The 24,043-nt window shown below is 40.1% G+C and overlaps 1 protein-coding gene across 20 annotated transcripts in view; it reads right to left on the bottom strand.

Annotated features, from left to right (window-relative positions):
* Window positions 1–24,043, bottom strand: part of DLGAP2 (DLG associated protein 2) — a 508,423-nt gene that overhangs the window by 84,214 nt on the left and 400,166 nt on the right. For all 20 annotated transcript variants that reach the window (XM_054063034.1, XM_054063036.1, XM_054063035.1 and 17 more), the window contains one exon: window positions 11,299–12,368. In XM_054063034.1, the coding sequence (XP_053919009.1) occupies window positions 11,299–12,368 (1,070 nt within the window). The remainder of the gene's footprint in view (window positions 1–11,298; window positions 12,369–24,043) is intronic.

The raw sequence follows: 24,043 nt of genomic DNA, 5'->3' as shown, positions 1-24,043 counted from the left end.
TGCTTAATGGATTCATAAGTTAAATTAATTCACATAAAAGCTAAAAGCTAAAGAAGCCCTGCTCCGTTTGTGCTTGTGATGTACTCATAGTACACACACACGCACCAAGAATGACTTTCAAATCAGAGTAACTCGCTGACTCTCACAGAAGAATTAATGACTGAAAAAACATTATTCACAATTTAAATACGTATATTTTTTTACCCTTGTGCTATCCAAACCAGCAGAATAGAATGAACACAGGGAAAATGCTTCTGGAGCCTGGCAAACAAGTCTGAGGACGTCTTCCCTCAGAAGGTTTCACACAGAGCCTACAAAAACAGTGGGAATCCTTTTGCTGTCTTCAAAAGCCAACAAAAGGACCCTTGACTTTGTTTTCCCTCACAGATTGAGGATAGAAGCAAAATTCGAGTTCCAGTTCAGCCTGGTTTATCATTTACTTTAGCTGGTACATTAAATAATTGGAAAAATCTTTCCAAATCCAGGCTCTCTCAGACCCCAACACAGCTTTAAAGAAAATCAGAATTATTATACTAGTGTAAGAACGATTTTCATTTTGAAATAGTACCAAAAACATTTAACAGCATGTGTGAGGGCCATTAAATGTGTATCTTCCAAAACATGAAAAAGGCTTTGCATCTTGAAGAAATGCTTCCTTACAATAGTTACCAGCCCCTGAAATTCCCATCTGCAGGACCTGCAGCTGCTAATTGGGAATAATTACCCTAATTATCCACTTGCATTTAGTGATGAGTGCTGATATTTATAATGCCTAAAAAGGCCTTCCTTCTGTTCTAGATGTTAGCATAAATCCTTGTATATGCCATTTCTGTCCACTGAGGAGTTAGACTGCATATTACCATATGAATTTCCTCTCGTAAGAACAACAAGATGATAAGCTCTGAATCTTTTCATTTAAATTTTGTCATTGGTTGATGATTTGGTTATACCTATTAAAGAGAACGATATTTCATGCACTGTTGCTGCAAGGAGCACAACCAGGTTCTGGAGATTTGGGATCTTTTAATTGTTCTGATACTGATTCGGTGTGATATCTCACATTAATTACCTAAGGCCAATTTTTTAAAGCACTTGGTACCGAAAATTTACTACATTTTATGGTGCTGATCCTGAGAGTGAACTCCAGAACCTGTGGCAGGACCCTAAATTCCCCGTAAAAAGTATTTAGGAGACTTAGCCCCCTCAGAGTAGTATCCAAAAGGTATCAAAAGGTCCCTTTAGTTAGCAGCCAAAATGCAAAGGATGAAGAAAAATCTCAACTACTTCTCCTTTCTTGGGTTTATTGTATCTGACTACAGGCAATAGAAAGGCCCTTCTGTCATTTTCCATTCACAGCCTAAAACCATCTTCTGAAGAACAAATTCACAACTTTTTTTTCAAAGAACTGATCACCCTTTTTCTCTCCTTCCTTGATGAAACAGCTGTGGAAGTGGGAGATGTTACTGCTTGCCTTCTAATCAATAACAGCTGGAGTTCTTGGGAAGAAGACTTAGGGCTGATAAATAAACTGGCATGCTCTCCTCCTCTTTTTCTAACTCATGGCCTTTTCATGAAACACTCACAGACTGACTGCGAGGCCTGTTTAGACGAGAAGGACTTCATGCACAAGAAAAGGTGTGATGCAGCCTTGTGATCCGTGCACTTACGTGGAATGAGGGAGCTTAGTTCCACTCCTGTGCCAAACACTTCCATGAATTTTACGTGAAAGGGTGTTGGATAAAACTTGTGGAGCATCTTAACAAAGAAAGAAGTGTCTTTGCTTCAAAATGTCTTACAGCCTGCTGCTCACAACGTAATCGGGGAATTGAGAAGATGGGGTTTGCTCTTGTGCAGTCTAAGGAAGAAACCACCCACATCTTCACAGTGCCTATTCTAGAGATTTTGTTATTTAGAAGAAAAGTCACTATCCATGTGTTTTCTTAGAAGTTCTTCCAGTTGAGTGTCTTGGTTGTGCTCAGATTAGACCTGTCAAAAGAAACGGATTTTGGATACCTGACTGAACTTCAGCTGCAAGCGCGTCCCCTGATTCCCAGATTGCACAGATTCTGCACGTAAGCAACAGCGTGTTGTCAGGGAAAACAGGGATGGATGCATCAAACCTCTGGAACAAATTAGGAATCATGGAATTATGGAGGTTGGAAGGGACTCTAGAGGTCCCTAGTCCAGTCTCCTGGCCCAAGCATAGTCAGGTACAGCAAGTTGCTCAGGATTGTGTCCAGCTGGGTTTTGAACGTTTCCAAAGATGGACACTCCACAACCTGTCCAGGCAACCTGTTCCAATGTTTGAGCACATCAGGGGAGAAAGCTTTTTCCTTATAACCTAATCAGAGATATGTAATCTAGGCTCCTGTTCAGGAACTTGTGCTACCAGTTTCAATACCCAACCCTGTATCTAAGAAATACTGGTGTCAAAACTGGAAGAACAATGAAATATTCATTCTTCTGGGCTTTGACTACTGTTAATTCAGGTTTTTAAATCTTTGTTTAGGATTTAGCTAAACAAGTCAAACTGGCAACACCCACTGACATTTCAGAACAGACCTGTTCCTTTTGTTCCACTGATTTCTATGGCATTTGCTGCCAGTTCCCAGAATTTTAAAGGTATTCCACTACCAAACTGCTGATCTGCTTAAAATCTGGGATATCACTTTACTATCTAAAATGAAACACTTCTAAATATAAGGCTTCAGCTGAAGGAGCTGACTATCACTTCATCATAGTTCCCATTCTCAAAGGTTAAAATGAGGATTACCTACTTCATAGGAGTCCTGTGAAATTTAATTAGCATGCAGATGTAAAATGCACTGAAATATTCATTATGAACTAAATCTTATTTTGGTAATACAAATTTCACATTTTACTAGAAGCAGAAGCTGTCTGCGCATGAAATTGGACTATAAATGATATCAAGAAGGATAAGATATGAAGCACTACGAAATAGATATGTAATTTTTGTAATTTTATGCTTTCTTAGCCTGGTTAAGAGGATGATTCCCCCCCCCATCAAAATATCTGAAATGTAGATAAGTTATTTTCTTTTAAATCTCGCCTTCTTCAAGGAGTCTCAGAAAAACAGCCTTTGTGCAGAGCTGCAAGTAGATGAAAACAGATGACAACCTTGCAAGGCAGATAGAAATGTTTTTTGGGATGGTGGAAAGTTTCCTTGATATAATGGGAGGTGTGTTTTCAAAAAATCTGCCAGAAAATGACCCAAAACCCAACACTAAAGTTAAGTAAAGACAAATTTTCAACTGAACTGGTGAGTTGCTCCAACTCATTATGCTGCTGCGTGGTCATCAGTGCTAAGGAGAGAGAAGGATGAAAATGGTACGGTGATTACCCCAGGGCTGGGAATGCATTAGCAAATGAAGGTCACCGCCTTGCCTGGAGGTCAGCCAGCCTGCAGCCCTCCATGCTATTGAGCAATCTTTGCCTCCAAAGCAATGTGACTACCAGGAACATCCCTGGCCTGTGCCAAGTCCTAAACTGTACCCAGGAACTGGTTAGGGGAATCCTGGCTGGCTTGGATGAAAACAATGCCCAAGACAAGCTGAGCCACAGAACAGTATAGAGGATCAGAAGCCGTTCCAAGCAACCTTTCTAGACACTACGCAGTTTGATAGCAGAGATATAGCATAAGGTGGCAATTATTTTAATAACGGAGGTCCATAGAGGCATCAAAGCCCAAAATCTGGAAGTTCTCAAGCTTGTCATAAAAGGCAGCATTTCTGTTGATGAAATTGCCATAGTCATGCACCCAGAGTTTGTTTTTCTCTCTCTTTGTCTTTTTGGGCCAGCTCATAGCCACATTTTCCTCTACATCCTTCTCTATATATTGAATTACAATGAAAATTCCGGCTATTCCAAGCACCAAAAGACTAAAGACCTAACCTGAACTGCAGCTTGTCACTCTCTACAGGTGAAGGAGTACAGGAATACACTCACCAGATGGACTGCTTGACTGACAGGGCAGCAGATAAGGTCCAGGGTACCTCAAAAAATTGTAGGGAACAAGACTCCCTAAGTGCGAGGCATTTACTCCTGCTCCTCAGGGGTCACCTGCATCCCTGTGGCTTCGCTGCATCACGTTCAATGCTCCTGCAGTGCCTTACTATTCTTTCCTTTTCTAGTGACTTTTGGAAAAGGAAAAATAAAGCCCAGACTCTCAACGTTGTGTGACCTATCCGTCAAAATCACCTGTATGCCCTCTGCGAGTGTCTTTCCTTTTACCCCTGCAGGCACTAAGGGAAATTCACCGTTGTCACCTTATCATTACCTGTGTGAGTGGGACAGGACAGCACAGATCATTCACAGTTACAGAAGTATGGGCTAGAGGTAAAAATGCCCTCAAAGGAGGAAACGGAGGGGTGCACCCAACATACTTACAATGCACAGCACCTCCAAACCCACAGAGACTGCAGATGCAGCAAGAAATCCAATGTTGCAGAGCTATCACAAGGCCAGGCAGGGAAGAACAATCTAAAAGGCAGCATATCCAGGGCTGACTCAAAAGAAGGCCTGTAGTAAGCACTGTCTTATTTGATCTAAGCAGGAAATTATGCCACTTTTCTTTTAATTGTTATATGGTCACTACTGAAAAAAAAAAGTGCGTATCTTTAAAACATAAATAATTTTAAAGGCTATATAAAGTAGATGTTTGTTGCTTATCCATTTTTATTATTTTAACTAATATTATTTTAATTAATAATTATTTTAAATATTTTATTATTATTTTTGATTTAGAGTTTTGAACAATTAAATCCGGGTGACTTCCATTATTTAGCTGGCAGAGTGAAATTAATTGGGTTTTTCCTGTCTAGCTACTAGATAACACCTAATTACCTGCATGCTTTTAAAAAGAGCAGTTTCCCTATCAGAACTACCAGGGACTTCATCCATATAGACATAACAGCTATTTAAACACATGCGCAACCCTGTCTTATAAACCAGCCTTTAAGGGTAGCGCTAAGGATGACCAAACCTAGCTGGAAAAAAAATAATCCAGGCAACATTTACAAATGTTTCCTCATTTCCCACAGTCACCTGCTTGCAGGAAAATTGCTCAGGAGAGGAGCTGGGTCTGCCCTGGGCAGCAGCCTGCAGCACGGGAGAGCGTGAGGTCTTTACAGCCCTACGTGTGTGTTCCTGGCAGTCTCATTTGACAGATGCAACTGGCCTAAGTGTTTAAAATAATAAGTTACTCCTGGCTGAAAACTTCTGCAGAGCCAGTGACACCTTTGGGTAACAACTGCAAAGGTCAGCCTTCAGCTTTGGCGAGGCAAACATTGGAAAACAATTTGGCAACACACTGCACTAACGTTATAATAGAGGACAATTCTCCCTGATTAAAGGGCAGTGGGATCACAGCCTCCCTTTTCTACTGGTAGCTTTGACATTTCTGCAGTAACAGGGGCTTGTTTGGGCAGCTTTAAGAAAATACTAACTCTGAAATCTTTCTACTCTCGACTGGAAAAAAGCTTCAGTAATTCATTTCAGCCAATATGAGCATCCTAGAACACGGGTATGGAAGTGGTGTGCTGTTGATTAACACAGTAATTCAAGATATTAGCAATCAATGACAACTGTTTGGTCAGAGCTTTATATCATCATTAATTGAATGTTTTTATTTTCTTTTTTTTTTCCCCCTTCTTTTTCTCCTGGGAGGGGTATTTAAGAAATATTCTGGGGTTTTGTGGCACATGAAACCATCAGGAATCTGTAAATACAAGGAAGTGTCAGATTTACTAGATCCTTTCCGCTTAGCGTTCCTAAAATTCTAAGGGCAATCCCTCAGAGGTAAGATGGGTAGAGAGGGCATTATAAGGAACAAGGACAAGTGGTTGATCTCGCTGCCGTGTGTGGGAGGACTGCACCCCTACTGACCCAGGGAACAACTCCACAGAGGGCTCCAGGTGCTGCACCAGATATCGCAGGCTGGCATTAACACTGTAAAGGGACTGTGAGGCATTAACTGTCTCATCATTTCCCTTATTGTCCGGGCATTACTGATTTCCCACCTTCACTCCTGACTGGGAGGGTGTAGAGCTAGCTGAGACATCCTTGTGGGGCTCTAAGGGACTATAGAAATGAAAATGGTACGGCGCATGTATATGCTTATTTAGGATACAGACTACCCTGCTACCCTGCTATCTATACTAGCTTTTCCTCCTGTAGAAACAACCCAGTTAATTTTGGAGTGGTGGCTGGTCAGTAATCATAGAATCATTACCCCTGCCATGGGCAGGGACACCTCCCACTGGCTCAGGCTGCCCAAGGCCCATCCAACCTGGCCTTGAACACCTCCAGGGATGGGGCAGCCACAGCTTCCCTGGGCAACCTGGGCCAGGGTCTCACCATCCTCATCATGAAGAATTTCCTCCTTATGCCCCATCTAAATCTGCCCTTCTCCAGTTTATACCCATTGCCCAAAGTCCTATCACTCCAAGTCTTTGTAAACAGCCCCTCCCCAGCTTTCTTGTAGCCCCTTCAGCTACTGGGAGGTCACTATAAGGTCTCCTCAGAGCCCTCTCTTCTCCAGGCTGAACAACCTCAACTTTCTCAGCCTGTGAAATCACTGTGAAGGCAGCATTAGTGATAGCGATTTGGACGCTAGTATCAAAACTCCACTAGGTCTGGCTGACTCCACAGCATGCATCAGTTGGCAAAGTATTGGATGTAGTTTCTGTAGTTCATTCATGGTTTTATGTCAAGCAAACAGATACAACCCAGTTTCACAAAGACGAAATCCTAAGAAAGGTGCACTGAGTTTAAACCCATCCACCCGTGTGACCTAGGGGGACACCGCAAAGCAGTCTCTCAAGGGCAACAGTCTTGTTTCTGGGAATCCATTCAGGTCCCAGAAGAGTTCCTGGAAAAACATAACCATGGGCTCAATGCCTACTTATTCATTAGCTTGTCCTCAAAGCTTTTCTCCATGTAGATATAACTTATATCTGCAAAGAGCCTTGTTGAAACCACTGCTTTTTTCCTTCTTGAAGAGACTACCTCTTGTGCTTTTCTTTCATTCTGCAGAGAACACAGCTGACATTATTACCCACATGCTTAACAGTGCCAGTACTGTAACGGATGACGCTAGTACTTAAATGCACCAGGAAGACAGGAGTGGGCTGAAGCCATTTTTAGAACAACATGCTATTTTCTTTTTTAGTGCTGACTCATTCACTGTACCTTGCGGTATGTTTACCTTGATTGCTTGCTGCTTTGCAGACTGCTGAATGGGTGAGGGAGGAATATTAATCAGTGACACACAGCCCTGTGCTCCAGAACTTCAGTGATGGTGAGTGCTATGCTCTTACCTGTATTCTGGCTTTATTGTAGGAATTATTTTTCTTTAGCTAGCATTCACAGGTATTTCAGTGCCGGAAACTATAAACGAGACTTTTGTATTCACCATTTTAGCACAGCTATCTGATTCATACCTGTTTCCTCTCCTGAAAATCTTTGCTCCTCAGTAGTACTCATATCAGAGTAAAATTAATCAAAGTCATCATACTGTATACATGTTGAACCTAATTAGCCAAAACAGCTGATGAAGATAGAAGAGATCTCACAAGTCATTTATTTTATTTCTTAACATATTTTACATTAAAATGACATGGAGAGCAGTAGAGATGCTATTTCTACAGCTATACAAAAGTGCACTTTACTGCATGTGTGATTTACTTGGGCTATTCTGCCTGAGGAGCAAGATGACAGAAGAGTTTTGTGCCCAGAAATGCATTTGTAGCTCAATTTGTCTTCATTCAAAACAGAAATTAAAGACCCCTACATAAAAAACACTGCTAATCCTTCACAGGAATCTGATAAATGCTATTAGTGTACAGTTACAAACCGCTCCTCTCTCCCTCTGTGATGGTAGTTGACCGTCTGGTTCATATTACAACTAATTTAGCAATGAGGTGGAGCCCAAAGGGCTTCCCACTCTTCCTCTCTCCCTTCTCTCTGCATGTTCCCATCACCTCCACTGTAGCGGGAGTGCGGTAAATCTGATATGAGCTTTAGATGAGAAAAATAATCACTATTTTAGGGAGCTTTTTTCTACTGATTTAGGTCAGAAACTGTCCACTTTAGGACTAGAAGACCACCGATGCTGGAACAAGGCACTGTGATGGAATCATCTCTCTGTTCCAACAGCATGCAAGAAGTCTCCAACTTCTTGCATTCCAACTTCTTCATGCAAGAAGTCTCAGCTGTGAGGACTGTCTGTGGAGGAGAAGGGTTTGTGAAACCTTGAGAGGAGCCAGAGGTTAAGCCTCCTGTTTTCAGGCATCTGTGAATTTAGTAGAAGCTCACTTCTTAGAAAGAAATTCCTTTTGTTTACTCCTCGGAGTTTCAGATTTAAGGAAAAAGCAGCTCAGTAATCACTGTGGAAGACAAAATCGAAGTCCCAAAACACTTGGTCTTCCACTATGGGATTCCCTTCAGTGGAAAGCAGCAGTAGTGATATTTTATACAGGTACTGAATGAAAAAATAACAAGGAGATCAATAGATAGAAAAGTGAGTAGGGTAGAAGTGAATCCTCATATAAATAGGCAGCAGAATAAAAGTCATATATATACTACAAAAGTATAATATTAACATATAAAGGTAGAAAATTAATTTTTATTATTCGTGGGTATGCTTATGCATTCATGTATAAGATCATTGAAGGACTAGAATTTCACAGCTTCGCTTTAAAAAGAATTTTAAAATGTATAACTGACATCATGCAGGAGAAATGTCTTTTAATTTCATGTATTGTAAATGCTATAAACACAGAGATCCTGTGAAGGGCCTGGGATTTTCGCTAATCTGTTTACTTGTGCACCTCAAGGGAATCTGCTGCTTCACAATCAGCCTCATAATCCTTTGAATTCCTATTTCCAGATATTCTAGAGCAAGGCAGGAAACTCTCCTGGCTAGTTATCCTGACATTTTTCTCTACCTTTCTCAGTTTCTGAATCTAATGATTATTTTTATCAAATCATAGTGATGCTTCTTACACCATCATAAGAAAAGTTAAATACCTTTCCTCAGTTTTGCAGATAGAGTAATTGAAGTGTGCAGTGATTAACAAATTGCATTTCCTGGGTCAGAGGAAAAGTTCAGGGCAGAGCTAATAATGGGACTTATGTCTCCGGTCTTAATGATTACAGTATGACAGCACAGCATCCCTCAAAGCAGAAGTTTCAAAACTAAGCATTTAGTTTTCACATTGACAGAATGAGGTCCCTTCAATTTGTTTGCTGACCTTGGGCCAGTGAATAAGCCAGGCACTCAATCTGCAGGACATCCATACTCTGAATGGCATATTCCGATTCTACAGAACATATCTTTTGTAATGAGAATATTCCTATCGCAGAATTCCTGGTATCATTGCTTTGAAAACAACTATAGTTTCTTTATTGTAGCAACCGAGCGTTCAGTCTTAGGTTCCACTATAGGATCGCTGTAAGTAGGGAATGGCTACCACCCCATTATTAAAGGGTCTTAAAATCAAAGATCACAGAGAAAGTCTTTGGTGCAGGAAAAATTTAAATTCACATCGCTAAGATTTTAAACTGAATGAATCGACCAGTGGATGAAGCTTCCTAATTACTGGATGAAAATTCCTCTGTGTAGTCATCCGGAATTCACAAAAAGCATGAAACAGATGACACTCAGGAAAATGTGCTTCCCTGCTCCCTAGGCTTGCCACTGGACTTGAGCTAAAGCTTAGTGATAACCAAGAAAGTTTGTGAACTCAGTGTTTCTCGTTCACTTCAGAACGCTGATATGAGTTGGGATTAAGGAGAAGGCTCACGGAAAGTAAAACCTGATGGCTTCTGCAAAGAAAAATGAGATGTAAAGAGGAAGAAAAAGAGATAATGAAATGTGATGAGAAGGAAAGCAGAAAATCCAGCAGAGATATAGAGGGACCAGAGCTGTCTATGTAGAAGTACGATTATGTCATAGCCATACCTAAACTTTTCTGTAATGCTGGAGCTGTACACATGGTTTTAGAGTACAGACACAAGTGGAAGTCTCTGCAAAGGATGTGCTTCCAGTTCTGGGTTGTTGAGTTAGATTAAAAACTTCCAAGGAAGTGCAGGCTGTTTTACATACATGAGAACTGTACTTAGATATGATAAAATATCACAGCTCTCAGTCTAAATTAGAGTCGATTTGCATGGTAATGCTATGAGGTTTGCAATTTCTTTATGCTCCCTTTTCTGCAATGAAGAATTTTCCCTGTTTCAGTAGGGAAGATTGATCCTAGATGTCTGCATGTGCATTGGACAAAAACTGGTTTTTCAAGTGTGACTCATTACTATCTGTCTCCTATTGCTCACAGGGGAGAGAGCTCTGCACAGAAGTGCACTGGTTGCTCATCTGTGTTTGTTGGCTTCCATAGAGTCCACAGGAACTGAAAATTTCTAAATACATTTATCTGGAGTGGAAATATACTCATGTTATTGTGAGAATCATTAAAGTTCTGGAGAAAGAGAAGTTTCTCTAAAAGGACATAAAAAAGAAGGTACTCATAACAATGTGGGCTTTGCAGGCTTCACTTGGTAAAAATACCCAAGGGAATATTTGTATACCATGTTTTTTCCAGTGACAAAGCTAGCTGGAAAAGTTATCCTTCCAGCTGCTCCTCCCTTTCTGCACAACTCCCACAACAATGTAGGAGAAAGTGGGAAATTCTTGGTGGTCCAAGTACCAGGCCTGAAATATTTCTCCCCCCGAGATATCAATGTAACTTCTAACAAGGATGTCCTATAGTATGACTTCAAAAAGTTCAGTTCATTATGAGTAATCACAATTACGACAAAGCAATTGAGTACATCAGTAAATTGATTCTCTTGTTACTTAGAACAACCTGGAGAAAAAGAATAAAATAACACAAACCCAGAAACAGCCTGTTTTCAGAATGACTCATCTACAGATGCATCTGACACACCTTTTCCAGCTCCCACACTTCTGGGAGAACTGCCCCTTTTTTTAATCTGATGTATGGATTTTATTGAGATGTGTTCCATGTGAACGCTAAAGATGAAAACACATCCACTGACCTTAAACTAACTTATATCACACTAGTTGTATTTAGTTTTTAATCTATGCCTTATAAACCAAGACAAAAGCTCGAGTTTCCTCACTTTCATGGAATATATGCATTAGGTGAGCCATACGTACATTCTTTATACACAGATAGTCCATGTATTTTTTACCATAACTTAATGGCAAAAACTGTGTTGCTTTTTCCATTACAAATATGAAGAAAATCTTCCTCTTACCTGAAGGTAATGGCACGGCCTCAAGGAAGGTTTGATTTCCTGATGAACTAGAGGCTTATCTAAGTTCAGTGATGATTTGCGATAAGCTTCTTTAGCCTGACTTACTGTAAGTGTGGACCAAGAACTCCTTTTCATATATTTACCATCAGGGGTCATTGCTAGCCCTTCACAAGCGGAACATTTCACGTCATTGTTACTTTTGGAAGTCTTCAATGAGAGATCCCCAAAATGCCCCTGGAGTGCCTCAGGGTAGCAATGGGATATATGATCTGCATGGTGCCTATTTACCACACTAGGGGTTCGGTAAGTGCTATCACTGTCCAAATTATCATCAGAGCTCCACCAGCTGCTCATTCCAGATTTATGCTTGCTTTCTGGTTTTCGCTCCTTACTTTTACTCCTTTTGCTATGCTTGGAATGGTGCCCGTGATGATGGTCATCCCCTCGGCTGTCTCCCTTTGTCCCATTAACGTTGCCTTTGGATGATCCTTCCAGAGAATGAGATTTAGTAAAAAGTTTCTGGACAGAATGAACGAGATGGCGTATTCTTCCTGGGCTCTCACTGCGTTGTTCTGCAGCTGTTGAGGTCCTCTGATACTGTAAAGTGTGAAACCCATCCCGGTGAAGAGGAAGTTGTTTCTCAAATTGGTCCAAAAGATTTGCAGGAATACGGTTAATCTTAGGGTTACCGTGAGACATGGTGCAGTCGTCTCTGGAGTCGTAATGAGAGCTGTAGTGCATTCTGGGGAAAGTGCTACTTGACATGTGATCGCCCATTACCATGGGCATCATCATGCATTCAGAATGAATGGAGCTGCGTGGCGAGCAACGATGGTGGTCCATCGGGCAACTCTCCGTGGGGCTGAGAAGATACGATTGCCTTGGCTCCTGCCCATGGTGAATATGGTCGTGGGTGTGTTCACAATCTTCAGGGGATGCTAAGCCACAAGTATGAGCTGAACATAACTGTGGTTGGTTGCGACTACCAGATAATCCTTTCATATTCCTCGGAGCAGGAGAGAATCTTTCTTCATTGAAGTGCTGAGAAGGCGACCATGAGTACTGCTGGTCTGTCAGGAGAACACATAAAACCTATGTCATGTATCTGATTAAAAGATTAACGTGAGAAATCCAATTATATTGCAAATTTTTTTTTTTCCTCTAGGAGTTTGACAGAAAGTCTCCCTGTTCATGGAATTTTATTCACCATTTTAAAACTGCTTAAAATTGCTCCCTATAAGCAATTTATAGAGTCAATGCAGCCTCCTTCCTGTTCGTAAGTTTGTCTGCTCTAAATTTTACAAAGTTATTATTTTACAAAGTTATTCATTATGCAACCTTACTAAAATAGATCTAATGGATACAGTCAAATATTCAGTTTATTATTTGATATTTGGAATTCATACGTCAAGATTTGTGACTAGTCACTCAAGTTATATGGCTCTAGTTTCTATTTCTGTGGTTCCTTAGTTGGATATCTTAACCTAAATGTACCCTTTACCCATAGAGTCATTGTCATATCACACACTGAACTTTATTTTCTTAAATTAAATCCAGCTTCAGGATGCCAAGTTCACTGTTCATAAACATAAATAATAAGCAGCAAAGAGAAAATGAATATGAGCACACTGAAGCAAAGTTTAATTTTTATATCACTAAGCAGTTTATGAATAATCATGTCATACTATAACATACTATAACATCTGTTATCGTTAGTTCGGAATTACGGTCACCATTCTGGTATTTGTACAATCTTCTCTATTAGGTGGTTTTCCCCCTTTTTACGTTCAAACTACAAAATATTTATTTACTGACTCCGTTATTCCTAATGAAACAAATATATTTAGGAACAAGCTACAGGTTTTTATGTATTCAATTATTTGTTCCTATGGATCACGTGCTCCAAGTTGTGGCTATTAAACAAGCATGATTACTAAATAAGAGTAGCTTATAAATAAAGATTTTGATACTCAATCCTTTGATTTTTTTTCTCTCCTGTAATTTCTTGCAGCTGTCATATGCTTCAAACAGAAAATTAAAAAACCCAGAATTGCTTCAATCTGATTTTCGTATTCACTTCCCCTCTTCAATTTCAGCTTATTTAAGCAACATTTCAAAAGTAGACAAAGATATAGAATGCAAGACAATCCTTCAGAGGATCAGACAGATGCATAAGTGTTTATACAACCCACTTAGCACAGTCTTCCTGCAAATTTGCTCTAAAGAATCTAAATAATCTTTCACAGGTGCCCAGTACAAGGAGCTGAAGGTCTCAACCAGAATGCAAACCAGAGAATATGTACTTGTTATATACAACACCATAACCAACTGCTGGAGACCAGCCTGCAGAAACAGCATTGCAGCCAACTTTGAGGGGTTTCTAAACATATATCAGAACTCTCCTAACTCCTATTTCCATTACTGCTGGAAAATCAATGTCTGGCTATGGTCATGCAACAAATCAATACCCATATCACTTTAATTTCATTCAATTAAGAAGTGTTATGCTACGCTATGCTACATTAAGTTACGTAGTGGGGAGGGACTGTTTACAAAGGCTTGTAGTGATAGGACGAGGGGCAATGGGGATAAACTGGAGAGGGGCAGATTTAGACTGGACATAAGGAGGAATTTCTTCACTATGAGAGTGGTGAGACCCTGGCCCAGGTTGCCCAGGGAAGCTGTGGCTGCCCCATCCCTGGAGGTGTTCAAGGCCAAGTTGGGATTGATCCAGTGATCCAGTGGGAGGTGTCCCTGCCCATGGCACGGGGGTTGGAACTGGATTATCTTTAAGGTTCCTTCCAACGCAAACCATTCTGTGATCCTATTCTATACCTTCAGTTCAGAATGCAATTGTTGCAAGTTTTTAGATCAGCAATTTCAGAATCTAAATGCTCTAAATTTCCTGTAGAAGAAGACATTTAGATAATTTTACTATATCCGCGTTTCAAGAGAGCTCCACATAATGTTTTAAAATGATTATAGCATTAAACTAATAAACAATAAAGTTGTCTTCATCTTAGGTAAAATCCTACAACACTAAGTCAAAGACAGATTGAAGCGTCCAAATTTCACCTCCTGACTTCATCATGGTGTGAAATAGATGCGTGTTTGCATATATCCTTTCCTGCTTCTATTTTGTTGTTATATCAGTTTCTTTTACTTAATTATTGGCTCTTTTCACATTAAAATAAAAACTCATTACTGTTCATTACTCGGTCTGTTGTACTATTTAGGTTATAATACCCTGCATAAATGCAGTTAAAAAAGGAAATATAGCTGTTTCTCTATAACACAATTTTGATTATGCAATTAAAAGTAGAGCTATATATAGACAAGGCAGTAAATTAAAACAGTGCATTGGGATTCAGCCACCTAAGTAGCACTATAATTAATGGTATTTAACCCAGTATACTACCAAACATTATCAGGTGAATAATAATGGTCCGTGTGTTGAACTTTAACTGCGCTTCCCTTAACGGGTTCCCAAAGCACCTGCCAGAGATTACTGCATTAGTTCCCTCAATCTCATGAGATATGGACGACACTGTTCTCCTTTTACAGAAAAAGATACTGGGATACAGGCAGCGTTCCACGAAGTGCTTGCAGATTTGCTGATTTTTCTTTTCACAGTGGTGTGAGCCAGAGAGAGGTAGAAGGAGGTTCTTCGATCAAAACGACAGCACAATGAGAGTCATCCCTGAGCCTTTTCATCACACTCTTGCATGTCTCTGAATGAAGTTAATTCTTGCGCTATGTCTCTGAATTGCCAATGTATTTCAAAACAGAAAAGAAGGAAGGGCACATCAGAGATCCAGAAGGAAAGAAAGAGTTAGCTAGGAATAAAAAACTTCATTTAAAGGAGTTCCCTAGCCTGGAACTTCTAGACCCTGGTAATTTCTTTACACCTCATGCAACGTAAAACATGGCCCAGAAGGTTTCGAACATTTTCATCCTGTTACTTCCCTAGAAATATGAGACAGCATGATTTGATTGCACTGCAGTGGAAAATCTAACAACAACTTTTGCATTCCTGATGACCGTCTATGATTCTAGCTCAGTGCAACTGTAGAATACAATTTTCTGTATGTTGCTTTCACAGCCTTACAGCACTTCATGTGTTTAGTGGAATTTCTGATTTTTTTTTGTTTGGTTAGAAACTGTTACAGAGATTAAATAATCATAATCAAAATAATTAAAAAATGAATTAAGAAAGGGGCTTTTCCCTAAAGTAATTGTCGTCTCTTTAACTCACTATAGAATGTAACTGATACTGGATGAAGTTCCAAATTACCTACATGTGCATGATCTAAATTTATCACTCCAATTAGGTTTGGGCTCTGCTCGGGACATCATAGAATGGCTTGGTTGGAAAAGACCTTTGAGATCATGGAGTCCAACCGTACCTGTCTACTACTAAACTACAACCCTGAGCACCTCATATACAAGTCTTTTAAATACCTCCAGGGATGGAGACTCAACCACCTTCCCAGGCAGTCTCTGCCAGTGCTCAAGAATCTGAAACATTCCCTCTCATCCTATCACCCGTCACTTGGGAGAAGAGACCAGCACCCAGCTCTCTACAACCTCCTTTCAGGCAGTTGTAGACCGTGATAAGGTCTCCCCTCAGCCTCCTCTTCTCCAGGCTAAACAACCCCAGATCCCTCAGCCGCTCCTCATAACCCTTGTTCTCCAGCCCCCTCACCAGCTTTGTTGTTCTTCTCTGGACACGCTCTAGGATCTCACTGTCCTTCTTTTAGTGAGAGGCCCAAAACTGAACACAGGATTTGAGGTACAGCCTCATCATCAAAGCTGTTCTCTCTCCTGGGCACCACTCCTTTTCTTATCAACCCTCTGAAAATCTTCAGATGTTGCATGATAATACACAAATAAATCAAGTCATCTGTGCTTTGTACGACTGATTCAACTTCGTTCAGAAGGTGTGTTTTAGGGCTCAGAGAAACTTAGCTATGGCTGAATGAATTACTGTGTGATACCAGACCAGTATAATTGACCATGTGATAACTCTTAGGCTGCTGGAAAGGCAAAGAAATATGTGCTAGCTTAAAATTCAATTAAGCTAACATGCTTTTCTAGTATTTGCAAGGGGCTAAAAGTATGTCTCTGGTCAATGTTCACAGCTTAGATGATCCATAAAAATCCATAAAGCTACGGTATTTATGGTTTTTTCTTGATCTTTTAAAAAGAAATATATATTTAACAAAATAATACCAAATTTATCCCATAATCACATATTGCACTGGAATTTTAGTCTGTATCTTGAAGATAATATCTACAATAAATATGAGCTTCTGTAGTCTTGTTGGTTTTTGGGTTTTGTTAGTTTTCTTTTTTTATGCAGCAGCCCCTATGTTTTCATAGCAGAATCAATCTATAAAAATATGAAACTAAAATATAAAAATATAAAAGTAAAAGGATACTAATACCTAGTCCCCTAAGAAAATGCCACAATCGGAAGCAAAGAACCGAAGGAGACATAAAAACAAATAGATGTAATCCAAAGAAGACAAAGAAATAGGAACAGAGAAAAAAATATGTCGTGTGTGAGCACAGAAATAGCCTTTTTATTAGGTTTCATCAGAACAAAATGGCATCTTTTCATTTACTTCAATACATAGTCAGTTAATATATAAATTCTGTGGAGACCTAAACCAATGCATAGGCTGTTATGTTAGAAAGAATCCAGTTAATTCCAAGATCCTGAAAATCTCTTAAAGCTCTTCTTTTGAGAGACTACTTTATAGATATGTCAAATGTTAACCTTGACAGAAGAATTTCTTCATTCCTTCCTGTCTTTTGTAACTCTTTCCTGGTTATGCCATGTCCTTTCCTGCTTTCTTCCCCGTTTTTTTGGGTTTTTTTTTCCTTCTGGACTTTACAATGCTAAAAGAGTTGCTCTCTTATCCCAAGCAGATGTCACCTTGCCTGTCTCCAGGGACTGGTAACAATTTTAGAGCATTTAAGTTTCTTCCTTGTGCCAGTCAGTATCAAGGGAAGAAAGAGAGGTTCAAGAACCAAGACTACTCTTTGAAATAATGAATTAGAATCAAAATTAATATTCTAGAGTGAATCATAGAATAGTTTAGGTTGGAAGGGACCTTAAAGATCATTTAGTTCCAAATCCCCTGTCAGGGGCAGGGACACCTCCCACTGGCTCAGGCTGCCCAAGGCCCATCCAACCTGGCCTTGAACACCTCCAGGGATGGGGCAGCCACAGCTTCCCTGGGCAACCTGGGCCAGGGCCTCATCACCCTAATGGTGAAGAAATTCTTCCTTATGTCCAGTCTAAATCTGCCCCTCTCCAGTTTATACCCGTTCCCCCTCGTCCTATCACTAAAAGCCTTTATGAACAGTCCCTCTCCACCTTTCCTGTAGCCCCTTCAGGTACTGGAAGGTCACTATAAGGTCTCCTCAGAGCCTTCTCTTCTCCAGGCTGAACAACCCCAACTCTCTCAGCCTGTCCTTGTGAAAGGGCTCAGAACCTGAAAGCAACAAAAAAACAAGGCCTGTGCATCTCTGAGTTCCTGGAACACTGCTCTTTTCTGAAGAGAATCAATACGAAAACACTGGAAACCTCTCTGACATTGAAAATAAGTGCATGTCTTTACAAACCTTTTTGTGCATCTTGCTTTTTTTCCTCTGTTGCCTATTGAAATGAAGCTTTTGGGGGGTAATATAAGTCCTGGAAATACTAAATGGAGCCTGACTTTTGCTTTTATTCATCTATCTATCTATCTATCTATCTATCTATCTATCTATCTATCTATCTATCGCAAAGCACTTCTTTCTCTACTGACAAATTAATAAGCCCCGTTGTAAACTTCTTGCCCACCTGAAATATCTGTTCTGTTTTCATTGGAGAAGGAACAGCGCTTTCGGATAATGCAACCAGTAAAATGCACTTCTGAAAAGAGTTACCTAATCTAATGTGGTATAGAAAAACAGATTTTTGAATTGTGCTGTTCCACTCAGTTAGTGCTGCAATGTATTATGGAAAAAATATACTCGCAGCCTAACCTATAACTAATAAAAATATGATATAGTGTAAAAACAAGTGTATTAATCAAATAAGTACATATTAAACATACAAATACATAAGTAAAATATTTTAGCTGAAGATTTTTCTGCCCAAGGACTGCAGTAAGCAGCATGAGATGAGTACTGTTTACTCACTAACTTGTTATAGTATTTTTCTCTCTTTTATTCTAACTTTAGAAAGGAGTATTTACAGGGATTGAAAAGAGTGACTTAACCTTCCGAGTGCAAGGAAGAAATTATGGAAATGCCTTAACCTCCTATTCTGGTCTCATGAGATTTCCAACTTATTTATGTAGCACAACGTCTTACATGAAATTTACATAAAATTGCAAAGATTGGGTGACTACTTGGCTTTAACCTCCAGCTTTAGAAGATGACTTGTATTTATTGTTACACTAAGTTGGTGCATTTGCACTTCAGGCAGCACTTCCTATCTGTGAATTTCTATCGAACATCTCAGGCTGCTTACTTAAAAATACTGAATTTTGAGGGGTAGCACCCTCTCAAAAAGAAGTAATATTAGCTCAAGACTAGTACTTTATGCACTCAATCTCCCTGCGCAGTCAAAGGAGATAAGTAGGCGGATCCGAGGAAGTGATACCAAACACCCAAACCCCTAAGGCTGTTGAACAAACACTAATCATGGGCTGCACGTGGATCCCTGTCTTGTTCTGACACTTGAGCTTGAAAATGAAATACCTCTCTATTCTTGATGCTGAAATTGTGTTAGGCAGGTATGGCTGTGTTTATGTTAGCAGGACGGTTTAGGGATTGTTAGGAATGGTTGGACTCGATAATCCAGTGGGTCCTTCCCAACCTGGTGATTCTATGATTCTATACAAGGTGCAATAGTCTGTACAGTTTAAACTGTTGTCGTCATGGTTTAATACTATGTAAATAGGACTCTTCCAACCAATACAGAGATATGCTTTCAATAATAACGTGGGCCAAGGATTGCTATGAATATGGCATCTGGATGTGGTTTTATTTTGGAGTGTGAGAAACTGGCATGATTCACCGCAGCCTGAAGGACATATCTTAAAAAGCATCAAATGAATATTACCTTTCGTGTATGTACTTCTCTCTGCCGAGTACAGCAAAGCTGCGAATGACAAGTTCTGACTCAGAAAACTGCATCATAAATATATAAATGTAGGTGATCTGAGGCACATGTCTAATGCTAAAACACGGAAAATGATTTGACAGCCCAAGCTAATTCAGTGCAACCGCGTGACAAATAATGGCCAAGGGTAAGACAGTTTTTATAACTCCCATGTTAGATAAAAATGGACATGCAAATTCTATTCCTAAAACAGCGCCAGTGACCAGAACATGCCAGTTTGGAGCAAAGTCAGAAAGCCTAAAGGGAAAACTGTGTGCTGCCATTTATTCAGTACAGTCACAGTTTTGTGCACTGACGCAGACGTCTGCGGGTGGAACAAATATTTGATGGCACCTAATCATTGTTCAGCACAACAGTTCTCCGACTTCATCTCCATCCATCTCTCAGAGATTAGCAGGCTGGCAACCTAACACCCCGAGAGATTTATTTCTCAGATAAATAAACATGATCAGAGGAAAGGGTATATAGTATCAGGAGGGCTGGATAACTGTCGATGAGTGAAAATGGGATTGTTGAGGTGGGATGTGGTGATATTGAATGTCAGGGGATATGTAGTATGATACACTGGAGGGAGGAAAAGCACAGGGAACTGTGCTTTTAAAGCTTTGTCTGGGGACATGTTAAAGCAGGGTTACATCATCAACCACCTGGCATGGAGAACAGGGTACAGCATATGAGAAAAAGTAGAAATAACAAAACAGTATTTGCAGAATGAAGACATCCCAGATCTTATAAGCGGAAGAATGAGCACCTTGCCTTTATGGGGAGGATGAGAGGCACAATATTTTGGCCATCCATAACAAAGGACAGGACAGAAATCCATGAGAGGCAATGTTTGCGAGAAGCCCCAGGGTTTGGAATGGAGGGATGAAGGGAGTCTTCAGGATGGCATAAAATTAATTTCCACTGACTTGAAATGTATGATGACCTAGTATTGATTGGTATGCAACAAACAGATCTTCCCAGTGCTTTTCGAGTGTGAAACACGTTGTTGCTATTCACCTTCTCAATAGTGATGTGACAGAGGTAAGCCCACAAAATTATTGGACTAACATTTTTTCCCCAGAATCTGTATCATCAGTGAAGCTTTGGAAAAAAATATAATGTATTAGGATTAGATTGACCTAAACTAATACATAAACTATTTCCCATAATCTTCTGGAGAAATACAACTGTATGGAGTCAACAACGGCTTAACTATGCGAGTATCATTAAACAATTTCTCATAAGAAAATTGGTTATGATGCTTCCAAGTAGACAGCACAAAAGCTCGCCCAGCACCATTAAACTACTTCTGTTCCTTGTTATGCCTGGCTTTATGAACTTCATTCCCCAAAGGAGAAAATCTTGCTGCTTGCAGTTACTAGATCAAATTTGAGACTATCAGTTTCCCTCAGTGTCTTTAAACTGCAACCATTTTCTCAGCAACTAAAGAAGAAAGACAAAGCAATTGGGTTGCACAGCTCAAAGATATACAGAGGGACCTACACACGATTCAAGAAGTGAAGGGGAAATCCTTGTCACATTGATGGCAGTGATGAATCTCCCATTAAATGGGGTCAGGGTTAGTCCTAAACATTTGCTGAGAGAAGTTCTTGGTTAGTTTAATTATGAATCCTGGTGTCACTTGAGGAGGATCTCCTCTATCACGGCTGTATTTTATGGAAAGCACAATTCATGCTGAAATAGAATTAATGCATTAGAAGCTGGGAGGGGTCTCCAGTCAGGAAGACAATGACATGGAAGGGTCTCCTAAATATACTGTTCTCCTAAAATACTGCCTTTGATAGCACACGGGCCAAGATTTAATGATTTAATCCCAAGGACCTAAACCATTTAGACCAACTGGTCAGCTGAATGGAACTACCAAATATTCAAGGTTTCTTTTCTAATAAGAAATACTAATGATGGATTCTTAAATGCAAATCAAACAATAGAAATAATGCTGATATATAGTAACTTCTTCCTTCAATTTTTTTTGTCTTTTTTCTCAGTATTTCTGGTTTTGGGTTTTTTTTTTCTCTGTGTTTCTTTTATGATGATGCGTCACAGAGGAGGTCTACCATTCCCTGTAATACTGACGGGACTACAAGAACTAATCTTTCTATATCTTAGCTAAAATATTTATTATACATTCCTTCTAAATTGCCTTTTATTATTTCTTTAAAATATATATATATTTTAAAGGTTTTGCTTATTTTTTTGCTTATTTTTTAAAATGCCCTTCTGGGAAAGAAATAATCTAAGCATTAATTCTCAAAAGCATTGATTACTGCCACAGAACATATAACTGTTCAATTTAAAATACCTTTCCATTTTGAAAGCTCCTATACCTTTTTTAAAAACATTCAATACAGCTTTTAAATTGTTAGAATTGAAGGAAATTATTTGATTTTCTGTTTGCTTCAGCACTAGTTCTTTGCAGCCTTTTGATTCACCCAAAATTTCAGCCTTGGTCTGACCCAAAACAATTATTTCTTTTACTTTTTTGAGTTCATCATTGTCTGCTCAGCTGCACGCGCTTGGCGTTGCCTCTCGCTGCTTTGTCATTGTATTGTGAACTTTTCTGCTCAGTTCAACCCACTGAGATGGAGGAGGTCTCATCCTGGTTTTCCTATGGGGTGCAGGAAGAAACAGCAGCTTGGTGACAATTTCCCTTTTAAACTTGTTGCCATAGTAACAGGCAGAAAATCTCCCTCTTTCCATAACCTTCAGACTGGGAATTTTCCAAATCAGGGTGCCGTCTCTTTTCTGCTTGGCCAAGCTCTGTTTTGGGTAGGTGAGAAACATTGCAAATATTCAGTGCCTTTTCCAAGCGAATGTTTGCAAACAGATTTTCCATATGGCAGTCAAGGGTCAAACTACAAAACCTGCTCCTGGGATGAGGGAGTGGTGTAAGTACCCACACCCTTTGGCAAGTTTGAGAGAGGGGATCTTAATATGCAGCTGTCTGATTACCATATGAAATGGCATAGTAAAAAGATGGAAAAAACAGAATTGCACAAGAAATTTGTGATAAGAGGTGAGAACGGAACTCACCAATGAAGATCTGGTCTGTGCCAGCAATATTTGCTGTTGTTTATCCTGCTGTACTCGTTACACTGGTGCGAATCCGCTTATGAAGGCAGACTGAATCACTGCCCTCTGTGATCAGCACCATGAGTGACAGCTATGGTCACATACCTCCACACTGGAAGTACCTCCACCACCCTGGTTGTGCCAACCCAAATTGGCCTGTGCTTGACAGAGCCCGAGCAGTCTGACATGAACATGGAGGTAGAGCACGGTCACTTTTTTTTTTAGGGAAATGGAGAGCACATCACTTAAGCTGTCCATCACAGATTCATAGAATCATAAAACAGTTTGGGTTGGAAGGGACCTTAAAGATTATCCAGTTCCAACCCTCCCTGCCATGGGCAGGGACACCTCCCATTGAATCAGGCTGCCCAAAGCCCATCCAACCTGGCCTGGAACACCTCCAGGGATGGGGCAACACCTTCAGAGACGAGGCATCGTGGGAATACATTTAAAAGGCTGAACATTTTATCCCTTTGAAAGAAGGCAATACAGATAAGACACTCCATGAAGAAGGCAGGCATGGTGAACAGTCAGATGAGTTGGTCTCTCAGCTCCATTGTAGCTGTTGCACTTTCTGTGGAAAACTAATCATTGCACATCCACTATGCACCCAGGCGTTACCAAGGTCAGTGAGGTGTGAGGGAGAGAAAAAAACATCCCCCCTTTACTCATATCCCATGTACGAAACTTAGAATCATAGAATCGTAGAATCATAGAATAGTTTGGGTTGGAAGGGACTTCAAAGCCCATCCAGTTCCAACTCCCCTGTCACGGGCAGGGACACCTCCCACTGGCTCAGGCTGCCCAAGGCCCATCCAACCTGGCCTGGAACACCTCCAGGGATGGGGCAGCCACAACTTCACTCAAGCTGTCACACCATCTCCCCACTTCCTCTCTCCTTTTTCCCTTGGAAAGGTCCTTCACTCGTTCCAGTGCAGATACGGGGATTGGTAGCCCAGGTGGGGTCTAACAATGGGATGAAGCTTCTCAATTTAGAAAAAAATGTATTTCCTCTGCAACTGAACTTAGGAACTCCCTCAGCTGACAGCTCTGTCGGAATGCACAAACCATTCAGAACAAAAATATTTGCTCTTGGCAAAGTAGTGAATGTGTAAAACCCTTTGTATTCTGTACTAGAAATGGATGAATAAATCGTAACAAATACCTCCTCCTGTTTGTGAATTGGCCCTGGACCTAATGAGGTTTTTGCAGAGTTATCTGATATTATGATGTGTTTAATTTTTAGAAATAGCTTCTGGTCTGCAGATTGTTGTTAAGCATTTATTGCCAAGAGCCTACAGGAAAATGCAGTATAGTTAGCATGTTTTCATACGGTGCTCAGGCCATACAGTAAGATTTTGTTCTATGACTGAAAGTAATTCACAGAATAAGCTCTCAAGCATAACTAAAAGGAATTTAAAGTTCAAAATTTATCTTCTGAAGAACAGTCCCTGTTCTTTCATTAACATTTTCTGTGGTCTTGAT

Source organism: Cuculus canorus, chromosome 3, assembly GCF_017976375.1.
Source record: "Cuculus canorus isolate bCucCan1 chromosome 3, bCucCan1.pri, whole genome shotgun sequence".
NCBI lineage: Eukaryota > Metazoa > Chordata > Aves > Cuculiformes > Cuculidae > Cuculus > Cuculus canorus.
The sequence above is the reverse complement of the archived record's forward strand: the minus strand, read 5'-3'. Positions and strand labels throughout refer to the sequence as shown.